The sequence below is a fragment of the Pseudophryne corroboree genome, chromosome 10, assembly GCF_028390025.1.
Source record: "Pseudophryne corroboree isolate aPseCor3 chromosome 10, aPseCor3.hap2, whole genome shotgun sequence".
Taxonomy (NCBI): Eukaryota; Metazoa; Chordata; class Amphibia; order Anura; family Myobatrachidae; genus Pseudophryne; species Pseudophryne corroboree.
The window spans coordinates 381015532-381032144 of NC_086453.1; the positions used below are offsets into that span (position 1 = coordinate 381015532).

The following is a 16613-nucleotide window of genomic DNA, read 5'->3' on the forward strand; positions in this document are numbered from 1 at the left end:
TCCGCGTGTCCCACCCTGGCTAATCCGACACCCCGCTCCGCGTGTCCCACCCTGGCTAATCCGACACCCCGCTCCGCGTGTCCCACCCTGGCTAATCCGACTCCCCGCTCCGCGTGTCCCACCCTGGCTAATCCGACACCCCGCTCCGCGCGTCCCACCCTGGCTAATCCGACACCCCGCTCTGCGTGTCCCACTCTGGCTAATCACACACCCCGCTCCGTGTGTCCCACTCTGGCTAATCACACACCCCGCTCCGTGTGTCCCACTCTGGCTAATCACACACCCCGCTCCGTGTGTCCCACCCTGGCTAATCTGACTCCCCGCTCCGTGTGTCCCACCCTGGCTAATCTGACTCCCCGCTCCGTGTGTCCCACCCTGGCTAATCTGACTCCCCGCTCCGTGTGTCCCACCCTGGCTAATCTGACTCCCCGCTCCGTGTGTCCCACCCTGGCTAATCTGACTCCCCGCTCCGTGTGTCCCACCCTGGCTAATCACACACCTGACTCCTTGTGTCCCACCTTGGCTAATCCGACAGCCCGCTCCGTGTGTCCCACCCTGGCTAATCTGACATTGCTAATACTACACTGCTACATGGTAGAGCATGGCTGCATTTGTTATACCTGTAGACTGTTTCCCTCTGTCCCCAGTCTATTTATGGAGCATAGAAAACACTTCTCAGGACACTGTCCTTTTAATTCCTGAACTTCGGAACCAACAATAAGGTAATAGTTTAACTGCCTGTGACAGGTCAATATCTGCACACAGACTCTGAGCCGGCCTACACTGTCTGGTCACATTGACAGGTCACAGACGGGTGAGGAGATAAATGTTCAAATATTACCGAATAGTCAGCATGTGTTACATAACTACCCTACGTCTAGCCCCAGGATTCATCATAGTCCTCATCTGTATCATCATCGCAGTCCCCACCTGTATCATCATCATCGCAGTCCCCACCTGTATCATCACAGTCCTTACCTGTATCATCATCATCACAGTCCCCACCTGTATCATCACAGTCCCCACCTGTATCATCATCATCGCAGTCCCCACCTGTATCATCATCATCGCAGTCCCCACCTGTACCATCATCATCATCATCATCATCATCGCAGTGCCCACCTGTATCATCATCGCAGTCCCCACCTGTATCATCATCATCATCATCATCGCAGTCCCCACCTGTATCATCATCGCAGTCCCCACCTGTACCATCATCATCGCAGTCCCCACCTGTATCATCATCATCATCGCAGTCCCCACCTGTATCATCATCATCATCGCAGTCCCCACCTGTACCATCATCATCGCAGTCCCCACCTGTATCATCATCATCATCGCAGTCCCCACCTGTATCATCATCATCGCAGTCCCCACCTGTATCATCACAGTCCTTACCTGTATCATCATCATCACAGTCCCCACCTGTATCATCACAGTCCCCACCTGTATCATCATCATCGCAGTCCCCATCTGTATCATCATCATCGCAGTCCCCACCTGTATCATCATCATCAGTCCCCACCTGTATCATCATCATCGCAGTCCCCACCTGTATCATCATCATCACAGTCCCCACCTGTATCATCATCATCGCAGTCCCCACCTGAATCATCACAGTCCCCACCTGTATCATCATCATCATCATCATCATCACAGTCCCCACCTGCATCATCATCATCATCACAGTCCCCACCTGTATCATCATAGTTCCCACCTGTACTATTAGTCCATTATTGTGTAGGTGCGTGTTCTGTACTTACAGGGCTCATGATCACGGGTGTTTGGAAACAACCTTTCCGACAAATTTACCTGTGGCTTCAGAGGGCAGCCTTCCCTCCTCATGCAGAAATCCCTTGAGCGTTCCAGGAGAGCAGGAGCCTACACCCACGGGAGGCAGCCTACTCCCCCTCATTCAGAAATCCCCATAGCATTCCAGGAGAGCAGGAGCCTACACCCACGGTAGGCAGCCTACCCCCCTCATTCAGAAATCCCCTGAGCGTTCCAGGAGAGCAGGAGCCTACACCCACGGAAGCAGCCTACCCCCTCATTCAGAAATCCCCTGAGCACTCCAGGAGAGCAGGAGCCTACACCCACGGAAAGCAGCCTACCCCCTCATTCAGAAATCCCCTGCGCGTTCCAGGAGTGCAGGAGCCTACACCCATGGGAGGCACCTACCCCCCTCATTCAGAAATCCCTTGAGCGTTCCAGGAGAGCAGGAGCCTACACCCACGGGAAGCAGCCTACCCCCCTCATTCAGAAATCCCCTGAGCGTTCCAGGAGAGCAGGAGCCTACATCCATTGTAGTGCTGGGATGACCCTTATGAAGATTGTCTCACCTCGCAGCATTCCTGCTTCCCCTGTGTGTATAAGACAGAGATGACCACGTTCTGTGTATGTCACTCACACTTTATTCTCTCTGTGAATAGACGTCTGTCACATTCCTATATACCTCTACAGCAGCAGCTTCCAGCATTATGGTATACAGCAGAGCCATTGCGCACAGTAATAAGCCTGCATGTGTAAGTGCGGAGGGGTCACTCAGCTGACCGGTACGGATCTATCCTCGTGTGAGAGCGGCAGCCAGTTTTACTAAAGCTCTATAAGCCGGCGTCACTGACCATGAGAATTATTGCTAGCAGGGGCTTCATCCAGAGCTGCACTAGTCATGTCCTCTGCCACAAATGGGGGTACCTTACTATGTGGCTAGGAGTCTAGGTATACAAAGGAAAAACAGTATCAACACAATATCATTGTCAAAGTAAGAAACTAAAAACATTCACCCCCCGCTGCCCATGCCACTAAACCCCCCCCACTTATACGGTTACAGTGCAACGACACAGGAGAATCGCAAGGTGCAGAAGTATTCTTGGTTGGAGATGGTCACTTCGTCTTTGATACTTTACTCTCATCCTTTCTAACCATCACCTTTAGCTGCGACATAAGAGACTTGAGTAAGTGTACTGGAACCAGACATATGGGAGGGGGAGCCTCACATCTGTATGGAGTCCAAGGAAGAACTTGCACAGCCGGCCTATGTGCCGGATTGAATCCCCCCCACTCTGAACGTGTGCGGATTGTTACATTTTCATATATCCTGAGGGTTCTTGTTTCGCTTTAGAGGTTCTAGGATGAGCCCCGAGTTCTTTAGCTCACTCTGCTCATTGTACAGGTCGTGTTTTTGAATGTAGTCCAGCACCGGATCTGGAACAAGGTATCGGACGCTGAGCCCCCTCCTCAAGGCTCTCCGGACCTTGGTAGAGGAGATGTCATTGGTAATCCACTCCTCCACCAGATGAATGTTGTCCTTGTATTTCCACAGGACGTCCGAATCATAGATGAACTTACGGGCATCGCTTCCCAACCGTGTGATGCAGACCAGGCCAAAGGATGACACGATCTCTGCCACATCTTCTGGCTTCCAGAGGTTGGGTGTACCCAGGGATTCCAACAGGTCTGCCCCACAGAGAAGCTTCACCCGAGGGGCGGCTGGAGAAAAGAAGAGAGGAAATGGAGTGATGGATACGGGCGGTCTTAGGTGACCCTTACGTCGCACAATGCTGGTTACTGTCAGCATAAACTCCTGCATAGAACAAGTTCCGATGTCGTCACTCCTTGTGTAATGTGATCAGACATAGGACGCTATGCAAAACTAGAAGCCAATATACGCAAACATAGGGAATAGTCTCCAAACTGAGCTCTCTGTGTCGCCTCCATCTGACCCGAAACTGCGCCCACCGGGTTCTCACACGCGACCTGCCTACATATAATCTGCATTTGCCTGAACGTCCCCTGTCTGACTATGGGCAAAACGTGTGGCTGTGTCATCACTGGCAGCGAATCAGAATGAAGGAGCATCACACAGATTCCCTGCCAGACACTTTATATAAGACAGGTTCTTATGTATGGAGGAAGGGGTAGAAATGAGTGTAGTCGGGGGGGAGGTGTTGCTGTGAAGAGGAAAGGGGTGGGGGGAATGTGTTGCTGTGGGAACGAGTGCAGGGGGGTGTTGCTGTGAGTAGGGAAGGGGCGGGGGGAATGGGTTTCTGTAGGGACGAATGCAGCGGTGGGAGATGTGGGTGTGAGGAGGGAAGGCGTGGCGGGTAATGTGTTGCTGTAGGGACGGGTGCAGGGGGTGTTGCTGTGAGGAGGGAAGGGCGGGATGAATGTGTTGCTGTGGGCAGGGGTGTGGCGGTGAGAGGTGTTGCTGTGAGGGGGGAAGGGGTGGGGAGAATGTGTTGCTGTGGGAACGAGTGCAGGGGGGTGTTGCTGTGAGTAGGGAAGGGGCGGGGGAATGGGTTTCTGTGGGGACGAATGCAGCGGTGGGAGATGTGGGTGTGAGGAGGGAAGGCGTGGCGGGGAATGTGTTGCTGTAGGGACGGGTGCAGGGGGTGTTGCTGTGAGGAGGGAAGGGCGGGATGAATGTGTTGCTGTGGGCAGGGGTGTGGTGGTGAGAGGTGTTGCTGTGAGGGGGGAAGGGGTGGGGAGAATGTGTTGCTGTGGGGACAGGTGCAGGGAGGTGTTGCTGTGAAGAGGAAAGGGGCGGGGGGAATGTGTTGCTGTGGGAACGAGTGCAGGGGGGTGTTGCTGTGAGTAGGGAAGGGGCGGGGGGGGGAATCGGTTTCTGTGGGGACGAATGCAGCGGTGGGAGATGTGGGTGTGAGGAGGGAAGGCGTGGCGGGGAATGTGTTGCTGTAGGGACGGGTGCAGGGGGTGTTGCTGTGAGGAGGGAAGGGCGGGATGAATGTGTTGCTGTGGGCAGGGGTGTGGTGGTGAGAGGTGTTGCTGTGAGGAGGGAAGGGCGGGATGAATGTGTTGCTGTGGGCAGGGGTTTGGCAGTGGGAGGTGTTGCTGTGAGGAGGGAAGGGGTGGGGTGAATGTGTTGCTGTGGGCAGGGGTGTGGCACTAGGAGGGGTTGCTGTGAGGAGTGAGTGAAGTGGTGGGGAAAATGTATTGCTGTGGGCAGGGGTGTGGTGGTCGGAGGTGTTGCTATGAGGAGAGAAGGGATGGGGGGAATGTGTTGCTGTGGACAGGGGTGTAGCGGTGGGAGGTGTTGCTGTGAGGCGGGAAGGGGCGGGATAAATGTGTTGCTGTGGGCAGAGGTGTGGCGGTGGTAGGTGTTGCTGTGAGGAGGGAAGGGCTGGGGGAATGTGTTGCTGTGGGCAGGGGTGTGGCGGTGGTAGGTGATGCTGTGAGGAGGGAAGGGGCGGGATGAATGTGTTGCTGTGGGCAGGGGTGTGGCGGTGGTAGGTGATGCTGTGAGGAGGGAAGGGGCGGGATGAATGTGTTGCTGTGGGCAGAGGTGTGGCGGTGGGATGTGTTGCTGTGAGGAGGGAAGGGCGGGGGAATGTGTTGCTGTGGGCAGGGGTGTGGCGGTGGGAGGTGTTGCTGTAAAGCGGGAAGGGGCGGGGGAATGTGTTGCTGTGGGCAGGGGTGTGGCGGTGGGAAGATTTGCTATGAAGAGGGAATGGGTGGGGGGGGAATGTGTTGCTGTGGGGACGGGTGAAGGGGGGTGTTGCTGTGAGGAGGGAAGGGGTGGGGGGGAATGTGTTGCTGTGGGGACGGGTGAAGGGGGGTGTTGCTGTGAGGAGGGAAGGGGTGGGGGGAATGTGTGGCTGTGGGGACGGGTGAAGGGGGGTGTTGCTGTGAGGAGGGAAGGGGTGGGGGGGAATGTGTTGCTGTGGGGACGGGTGAAGGGGGGTGTTGCTGTGAGGAGGGAAGGGGTGGGGGGAATGTGTTGCTGTGGGGATGTGTGCAGGTGTTGCTATGAGGACATGATAATTGGAGGTTCTTATCGCCGCTATTCACGTGCCCCCAAATGTACTAAAAGTCACATGCAGATGTGTATAGAAGGGCAATGTTTGTAACAGCCATCATCCTTCTTCTATATCGGGAGCTAGGGCCGCTCAGCGCAGTCAGCTGACCAGGCATGTGCAGCGGCCATGTCTGCAAAATAGTAACCCATAAGCTTCTATAGAGTTATGCCATCTGGAGATGGTGTTACTCTATCAGGGCCAAGCTGGGTAAATCTGCAGCTATCAGAAATGGAGGGACTGCAACAGGTATCAGATATATGCTGCGATCCCGCCACCGTACAATCGGGGGATCCATAACATTAGCAGGTATCCCCTGAAAACGGGATTTGACAAATAGGCCCATAAATATGCTAAAAGGAAGAGGCGGGCCATGGCCTGCATCCTATGCAATGTGACCCCACCCACTTGCAGGTGACACAACGCCTCTTTGAGGTTCTGCACAGACTTCTTCCCCTATGGGAACCTAGCAAGAATACGTTCTGCTTATTTTACATGTTTAAGCAAGTTAGGTTTTATCATCTATCTCCAAATGCAGCGCCCAGGCCAGATAAGGCTGTTTGCACCTCTACTAGATTACTACAGATACTACAGGTGGGAGGACTGAAGCTTTGTTTCTTTATATGGTCACCTTATACTATACAGCAGGGGGTAGTGTAACATACCATGGAATCAAGGAGGACTGTATGACACCAGGATCATAGAATAAGCTGGGCTACAGAACATGGCTAAGAAGTGAGAAACCCTGTAACATACACGGACCATCATGGTAACTACATACATGGACCATTAATCACCACCTGAAGGGCCTACACGAGAGAACCTGGAACACCACTTGAAGGGCCTACAAAATAGAACCTGGAACACCACCTGAAGGGCCTACAAGATAGAACCTGGAACACCACCTGAAGGGCCTACAAGAGAGCACCTGGAACACCACCTGAAGGGCCTACAAGATTCAACCTGGAACACCACCTGAAGGGCCTACAAAATACAACCTGGAACACCACCTGAAGGGCCTACAAGAGAGCACCTGGAACACCACCTGAAGGGCCTACAAAATACAACCTGGACCACCACCTGAAAGACCTACAAGAGAGCACCTGGAACACCACCTGAAGGGCCTACAAGAGAGAACCTGGAACACCACCTGAAGGGCCTACAAGAGAGCACCTGGAACACCACCTGAAGGGCCTACAAGAGTGAACCTGGAACACCGTTCCCCTGATGTAATACCTTTACTCTCCGGACAGCTATAGTCGGTGACATCTTGGCAGCTGTTCCCTCTCTTTCTCTTGTGCCCCTTCTTGTACCCCGTCTGCCTCTGGCCCGAGCAATTATTGGCACGTACCAGCTGCTGCTGGTGATGTCTGGAGGGGACACAAACCCAGAAAGGTTTCTCATCTGCCTTTGATCGTACTAGAAGGACACACATCCCTACCGAGTCTCCCCATTACCTTAATGCCAGCACGGTCTCCGTCCAGTTCTTCTGCATACACTCCCAGGTATCCACCTCTATCCAGTCACAAGTCTCAGTAGCCAGCTGTGCCATAGCCAGACGGTGAGACCCCTCCACAAGACCTGTCTTCTTGTAGCTGTCACTCACCGGTGATATGATGCCTTTCACCACCTTGTATCTTCCTGTTGCAGAAAGTACATTTTCAGAAGGTGTATATATAATGCCCACTTCTACCTCCATCCCTGATCATATGAGCAGTGTAGGAGCCCAGACGCCTACGGGCTAGGCTGTCCTTTATTTGTAAAAGCTTATATATGAAAGGGGTACGCTTGTAGTATTAGAGCAGAATGACGGTAATGTCTGCACATGCGCAGGTGAGGGCAGATTGGATGGACAATGCTTTACTGCATAAAGCGACCCGTTACTGGACTACAGCTAGGCGCTATACAGAGATCCCGGGAAGCACGTACCAGTTCCATGCAGATAGTCACGGGCCAGCTCAAACAGACGCAGGTGCATCACAGTGATGGGGTTAAACGATCCCGTGGCCAGCAGAACCACCTCCGTCAGGTCATCCGACTTCTCCATGGCTTCTCCCGGCAGCCAGGAATTCAAGTGGACGGTGTCAGGGTTCCTTACACAAGCTGGAAAAGAGACAAAGATCTTGCGTTTATTCTATTGCCATCTGGATGATCTACATAAAAAGATCAGATATAACAAATGTCTATTCCAGCGGTTCTCAGCTCCAGTCGCCAGGTGCCACCAACCGGCCACGTTCTGTGGATGTCTTTAAGCAAGCACAAGGGACTTACACTATTTTGCTGGGTCAGTAATTATCCCACCTGCTTCCTCTAAGCTTGGGGGTGGATTATTGTTCTGGTAACAATATACCACCAGGAGATCAGCCTCAGACCAACATATGGAAGAGGCAGATCTGAGAGGAGGAATACACAGCTCAGTGGCACCCAGTGGGAGTGATGGGTGACAACGAAGAGTACAAGTCTTATGAGAGACAGAACATTGCATAAGAATGAAATCAGGAAACAGATTATCTCATCAGAGATTGCTGCAAAACTTCCTCATTGGAGGCAGCGACTATGCACCCGAGATTTACATACATTATCTCTATGCTGGTTTCCTTGTATTCCCCTTATATCTGTCTATACAGCAGAGGTGTGATGGATGTAATAATACTTGTGTATAGGCTGCTGCACTATCACACTTAATGTTCATTTCATAATACAAATATACAGAAATGTTTTCATACGCAAACGCAGGGGTGGGGGGTTTCCGGTTGTCCAGAAACCCCCTCCTCTTGGTCAGCGGCTCAGATTATGACTACAATAGCTATAGTATATAATATGACTACTAGAGCATCCGCCACATACTGCAGTGTAAGGGACAAAGCTGAGCTGCTGCACATGCCCACTTTGCTGTATATGTGGATCTGCGCCCTCAATCAGTGCACTGGACCAGAAAGTATCAGCCAGGAAGAAGAGACAGGAGCCTTACCACGAGGTGGGGGAATGCTTAGAAACTGCAGTACTGGCTCTATTATCTTTGTGTATTTATTTGTTTATTTATTATGGTATTATTAACCTTTTCTGACCACTTATTTATATTAGTTAAATGTGTTTGATACAGCCTCTACTATAGACCGGGATCCGGTCTGAAGATCGACAGTGTCTAGGTCGACAATGTTTAGGTCGACCACTATAGGTCGACAATCACTAGGTCGACATGGATGGAAGGTAGACAGGGTTTCTAGGTCGACATGTGCTAAGTTGACAGGTCTAAAGGTCGACATGAGTTTTTCACCTTTTTTTTTCTTGTTTTAAATTTTTTCATACTTAACGATCCACGTGGACTACGATTGGAACGGTAAAGTGTGCGAGCGGAGCGAAGGCACCATGCCCGAAGCATGGCAAGCGAAGCGAGCCATGCGAGGGGACGCGGTGCACTAATTTGGGATCCCGGTCACTCTACGAAGAAAACGACACCCAAAAAAAAATAAAAATCCTCATGTCGACCTTTAGATCTGTCGACCTAGCACATGTCGAACTAGAAACCCTGGCGACCTTCCATCCATGTCGACCTAGTGACTGTCGACCTATAGTGGTCGACCTAAACATTGTCGACCTAGACACTGTCGATTTGATGAACCACACCCTATAGACCATGGGTCTTCAACCTGTGGCCCTCCAGTTGCTGTGGAACTACACATCCCAGCATGCCCTGCCACAGTTTTGCTATTAAGGCATGCTAAAACTGAGGCAGGGCATGCTGGGATGTGTAGTTCCACAGCAGCTGGAGGACCGCAGGTTGAAGACCTATGCTATAGACCATCTATAGTGTTAAATATTAATACCATATTCCATGCAGTAACCAGTGTATAAAAAGACCAATATATACATTAATGTCCAGGTTCTGTACTAGGTTCTTCTACTGCTCCCACAGACTCCCACGCCTGCTCCAATGATCCGCAGAGTGGGAGACTGGATTGCATTTGGAAACCCCCCCTCTAGAAATCCAGCGTTTGCCCCTGGTCTTTTATTACAAATATAAATGCCCCAGTAAGGCATCAGATAGACACTGTTAATACGTACGATTGTACAGTAACCTTTGTAGCTGGCATGACACAATAGTTACAGCTTGGCATGACACAATATTTGTGTTGTAATACAGTCTGCTTGGGGCGGTTACACAAGGCACTGTACAAATCTGACACAAACACACACTGACCCCTGTACACAACACTCCCGGCCGGGAAACGGGGCAGAGGTAGGAAGCAGTACCAGCAATGTGCCGTAATAGGACTAATAACGCAGTATCTGTGCTGCTTTATGTGGAACCTTTCCCATAATGCACTGAGTCAACACCACCATCTATTGGGAATAGTCACCTGTGATGAGCGATGCGGAGCCAGACATTGGGCAGGGAACGCGGCGAGCGGTGGAGGCTAAATACCAGAAAATATAAGAAATACAAGAAAATAAACTACAACTAACATCGATTGGAGAAAAAATAAAAATGCTCTAAGGATATAACAGAACTTCCGCCCTCACGTGATGTCACATCCGGGTCCTTTCAGTGAAGAGGATACAGACTCTACCCTGCCAGCTCACTATCATCTGCCATAAAGCAAGATGTCCCCGTAATACATCTATAGTGTTCATTCTAGCACCCTGCACCTTTCAAATCCTGTGCAGTTCCTCTTTCCTGCCTGGGGTGTCGCTCTCTGCTCTGGTGCTTCTCAGTACACACAGGTCTGTATCACAGCACTGAGCAACAGATCAGAGTGTGCTGAGAAGCGGCACAGCAGAGAGCGACACCCCAGGCAGGAAAGAGGAACTGCATGGATTTTGAAAAGGTGCAGGGTGCTAGAATGAACACTGCATATAAGGGTCTATTCGGATCTGGACGCAGCCGTGCGTTCGCATGCAGCGGCCGCATCAGGGGGTCTGTGCATGTGCACTGGCCACAGTGCCTGTGCGCGACCTTTCAACGTACAGCGGATGCGACCGCAAGGTGATTGACCGTGGCGGCCATCGTGGGTCCGGACTATTTTCAGGGTTTGAAGTCACACGCTGCCGCTCATAGAAAAAAAAATTGTCGCTGGACCGTCTGCTGCAAGGGTTGTCCTCAAATCAATGTGTTTGCAATTAAATTGCGAACGCATCACGAGGCAGCGTCACACACATGCCTTGCAGATCTTGCTGCGGATGCAAGAGCTGCATCCATCTCTGAATAACCGCCATACCCTGAATCCCCTCAGTCACCCCCACGTCACTGGTCGTCTGTGGTCACATTTACATCCATTTACAGGGGGCACTAATGAGCCTTACAGTACATACTCTATATGCCGTGCTGGACAAGAGCAGCTGAAACTCTTATTTCACTGTAACCACTTGCCTGGCATGGTGGCATCAGATGCGACCTGTTAGAAAGCGCACTGTGCGGCTGCAGGAAGAGAATCTTCCTGCAGGTGCCACTCTTAGAGGGTCCTCCGGTTCCTCTGCTTCCTGCCTCCCTCTCACCAGTGCCTGCCGTGACGCCGATGGGAAGGCCAGCAAGGTTACAACCGAACTGAGGTCCCGGGGAAACAGCCACTCATAGGCTGATAGACACCGCATATAAGATCGCGCTACCTAAGAAGGTGCGGCGAGATCACTTTTAAAACCTTTCCGGGTAATTAACCACTGACGGCTGTGTGGAATGCAAGCGCCCTTTGTGGAGAGATTTCTATGGAATTGTCTTATATGAAATAAACTGTGGTGAATTTTAGTATTAAATCTGGATTATATTAGGGGTTATAATAACCTGCAGAATGATGGCACTCCGATATAAACAGCGCTGGGTTCTATTATACAAACAAGGACGTGACCTATTATTACACTCTGAGACGTGTTCTGTGCAGTGTTCATATCGGTCATTAAGCCTCTTCTGAAGTTTTTAAACAATATATTTTATAATGACTGTATTATTCAAGACGGCAATCTGTGGTGCTTCTGTTATATGAAGGACTAAGAGCTTTTCATACTGAAGGACTGAATTATTCGAGTCCCCTTTTATAAGAAAATATTTCCGTGCCGGACGTTTGTTCATTGTTTGGAAACCATGTTATGCTGAATAGCGCACTACTAAAGGGTTAATATTTATTCACGGTGAATCCTGAACCAGGGAAGGCAGCGCTGTCTAACTTTAATTGCTCTGGTTTTAGATACACCCCCCACACAGTGTCCAGCATACACCCCCTTCATACCCATACGGAGCCCAGCATACACCCTCCATATCCACAAAGTGTCCAGAACACCCCCGCCCCATAGCCACACAGTGCCCAGCATACACCCCCTCCATACCCATACAGTGCTCTGCATACACCCCCATACCCATACAGACATTCCCCATATCTACACAGTGTCTAGCATACACCCCCTCCATACCCATACAGTGCCCAGCATACACCCTCCATAGCCAAAGTGTCCAGAACACCCCCGCCCCATAGCCACACAGTGCCCAGCATACACCCCCTCCATACCCATACAGTGCTCTGCATACACCCCCATACCCATACAGACATTCCCCATATCTACACAGTGTCTAGCATACAACCCCCACATACCCATACAGTGCCCAGCATACACCCCCCACAGCCTCACAGTGTCTAGCATACACCCCCCACATACCCATACAGTGCCCAGCATACACCCTCCATAGCCACAAAGTGTCCAGAACACCCCCGCCCCATAGCCACACAGTGCCCAGAATACACCCCCTCCATACCCATACAGTGCCCTGCATACACCCCCATACCCATACAGACATTCCCCATATCTACACAGTGTCTAGCATACAACCCCCACATACCCATACAGTGCCCAGCATACACCCCCCACAGCCTCACAGTGTCTAGCATACACCCCCCACATACCCATACAGTGCCCAGCATACACCCCCCACAGCCACACAGTGTCTAGCATACACCCCCCACATACCCATACAGTGCCCAGCATACACCCCCCACAGCCTCACAGTGTCTAGCATACACCCCCCACATACCCATACAGTGCCCAGCATACACCCTCCATAGCCACAAAGTGTCCAGAACACCCCCGCCCCATAGCCACACAGTGCCCAGAATACACCCCCTCCATACCCATACAGTGCCCTGCATACACCCCCATACCCATACAGACATTCCCCATATCTACACAGTGTCTAGCATACAACCCCCACATACCCATACAGTGCCCAGCATACACCCCCCACAGCCTCACAGTGTCTAGCATACACCCCCCACATACCCATACAGTGCCCAGCATACACCCTCCATAGCCACAAAGTGTCCAGAACACCCCCGCCCCATAGCCACACAGTGCCCAGAATACACCCCCTCCATACCCATACAGTGCCCTGCATACACCCCCATACCCATACAGACATTCCCCATATCTACACAGTGTCTAGCATACAACCCCCACATACCCATACAGTGCCCAGCATACACCCCCCACAGCCTCACAGTGTCTAGCATACACCCCCCACATACCCATACAGTGCCCAGCATACACCCCCCACAGCCACAGTGTCTAGCATACACCCCCCACATACCCATACAGAGCCCAGTATACACCCCCATAGCTACACAGTGCCAAGAATACACCTCCCATACCCACACAGTGTCCAGCATACACCCCCCATACCCACAGTGTCTAGTATACACCCCCTCCATACCCATACAGTGCCCTGCATACACCCCCATACCCATACAGACATTCCCCATATCTACACAGTGTCTAGCATACAACCCCCACATACCCATACAGTGCCCAGCATACACCCCCCACAGCCTCACAGTGTCTAGCATACACCCCCCACATACCCATACAGTGCCCAGCATACACCCCCCACAGCCACAGTGTCTAGCATACACCCCCCACATACCCATACAGAGCCCAGTATACACCCCCATAGCTACACAGTGCCAAGAATACACCTCCCATACCCACACAGTGTCCAGCATACACCCCCCATACCCACAGTGTCTAGTATACACCCCCACATACCCATACAGTGCCCAGCATACATCCCCTCTTGCTACAGTGTCTAGCATGCACCCCCTCCATACCCATACAGAGCCCAGTATACACCCCCATAGCTACACAGTGTTCAGCATACACCCCATCCATACCCATACAGAGCCCAGCATACACCCCCATAGCTAGTGACCAGAAAACACCCCCAATAGCCACACAGTGTCCAGCATACACACTACCATACCTATTCAGAGCCCAGCATTTACCCCTTCTGCCCCCATACCCAGTGTCCAGCATACACCCCCCATACCATACAGAGCCCAGCATACACCCCCATAGCTACACAGTGTCCAGCATACACCCCCATACCCATACAGTGTCCAGCCTACACAGTGTCCAGCCTACACCCCCATACCCATATACAGTGTCCAGCATACACCCCCATAGCTACACAGTGCCCAGCATACACCCCCCACAGCTACACAGTGCCCAGCATACACCCCCCACAGCGACAGTGCCCAGCATACACCCCCCACAGCTACACAGTGTCCAGCATACACCCCCATACCCATACAGTGTCCAGCCTACACTCCCATAGCTACACAGTGTCCAGCATACACCCCCATACCCATACAGTGTCCAGCATACACACCCATAGCTACACAGTGCCCAGCATACACCCCCCCCCACAGCTACACAGTGCCCAGCATACACCCGCCACAGCGACAGTGCCCAGCATACACCCCCCACAGCTACACAGTGCCCAGCATACACCCCCCACAGCTACACAGTGCCCAGCATACATCCCCCATAGCTACAGTGTCCAGCATGCAACCCCCATAGCCACACAGAACCCAGCATACACCCCCATAGCTACACAGTGCCCAGAATACACTCCCCATAGCCACAGTGTCCAGCATAAACCTCTCCATACCCATACAGAGCCCAGCATAAACCCTATAGCTACACAGTGGCCAGCATACCCCCCATACCTATACAGAGCCCAGCATTTACCCCCTTCTGCCCCCACACCCAGTGTCCAGCATACACCCTTCCCGTACCCATAGAGAGCCCAAAATACACCTCATAGCTACACAGTGCCCAGAATACACCCCCCATAGCCATAGTTACTGTTGCACAGCTTCTACTATTGCCCCTGACTAGCAGCAGAGAGCAGCGATACCTGAGGAGAGTACTGTCCTCACTGCAGGGGGGGGGGGGGGGGGGGGGGAAGGTTCCCCTCCGTCACATGCTCTCCCCCTGGTGGCTGTCAGGAGCAAATTAGCACACACTCAAATATGCACAACAGTATTCCAGTGCAGAACAGTGATTCACGCCTGGTGTGCACCAACATACAGGAACCGCTCAAGTCCCAGCAATATAAGGTGACAGTCCATGTGGGCCGTTTCCCATTATGGGTATTTAGCAGTCCATGGATTATGAGGTCCAGACTTGCAGTTCTTGTGCTGTGGATCTGTGGCTGGAGAGATGGCAGATGGCCTGTGTTGGTGAGTCTGGGCCGGATGCAGTCACTGTAGCATCGTTGGAAGGTGCAAATGAGCGGATTAAAGGTTGAGTAGCTGCAGATGCTACAGTGACTCTCTGGACCCCAAAAATCAGGACTGTATCTTGCCCAGACACCAGCACGGGCCCTCTGCCATCTCTCTCTAGAGTCTAACATGTAAATAAGTGCAGAAACCATCGGGTATTATACTACACAAACAGCGCTGCCAAACCGCAGGATGACCATGAAGTGGCGTACGGAATAACTGTACACGGGCCCTCCGCACATCACTACCGACGGCTGAGATTTTACTCCGCTGAGCACCAGATTCTTCGACTGGAAGCTTATTATATGTCCGCCCCACGTCCATTACCTCTCGATGGGCCTGACACAGCCGCACACGGTGCCGATGTTCACGTACAGGAGCGATTTCCTGCAATTGCGCAGAAAATAGGATTTTAATTACCTACCGGTAAATACTTTTCTTGTAGTCCATAGAGGATGCTGGGGTCCACATGTGTACCACGGGGTATAGACGGGTCCCTTGGGAGCCATGGGCACTTTAAGAGTTTAATAGTGTGGGATGGCTCCTCCCTCTATGCCCCTCCTCCTAGGAAGGAACAAAAAATGAACCGAGATAGAACTGATTATGAGAAAGGGGAGGTATATCAGTATAATAGGATAAGTAAGAACTATAATACCCCACAAAGGAAATTTGTAAGCTTCCGTGGGCAACAAGCCACACCCGACAGACTAAATAAAAGGGATTTCAGGGAAAGACCCCAGTTTCAAAAACAAAGGACATATAAACAAGAGGCCAGATTTGAAACTAGAAATAGATACGAACATCTACCCCAGGCAATGGAAGAAGATGGAGGTACACCAAGGTGGAGGAACAAAAATAGGAACAGATATAGGAGATCAGAAACTGATGATGATCAAGATTCCCCGTACAATAGGTCTTTTTTAGAGAAGGGCCAAGGGGCTACATGGGAAAACACCAAGGGAGCACTAAAAAGAACCCGAGACAAAGACCAAGGGGCTCAAGAGGAGATAGGAGAAAATCCCACAAAAAATCCGTGTATCCGCTAGATGAAACTCAGGAAAGGAAAAAAGGGGTTTTCAACCTATCCACCAGAAAATTAACGGAGGATGAGTTGAAACTCTTAGAAAAGGGTCTTAATTTTGCCCCCGCAAGTAAGCCAAATTTGTTCACCCTCTTTGTCGAAATAAATAAATATGTGCGAACATTAAGCCGTAAAAGGTACTTTGCCTTAAAAGCATTGAAAAGATCTAATATA

The 16613-nt window shown here is 51.5% G+C and overlaps 1 protein-coding gene across 1 annotated transcript in view; it reads right to left on the reverse strand.

Moving 5' to 3' along the window:
• The window catches only part of NMNAT1 (nicotinamide nucleotide adenylyltransferase 1), a 51975-nt gene that overhangs the window by 12078 nt on the left and 23284 nt on the right, over positions 1-16613 (reverse strand). Inside the window, exons 2-6 of the mRNA XM_063941863.1 lie at positions 7743-7916; positions 7271-7454; positions 7050-7183; positions 3092-3489; positions 979-1696 (exon numbers count right to left, since the gene is read on the reverse strand). Of these exons, the coding sequence (XP_063797933.1) occupies positions 979-1696; positions 3092-3489; positions 7050-7183; positions 7271-7454; positions 7743-7916 (1608 nt within the window). The remainder of the gene's footprint in view (positions 1-978; positions 1697-3091; positions 3490-7049; positions 7184-7270; positions 7455-7742; positions 7917-16613) is intronic.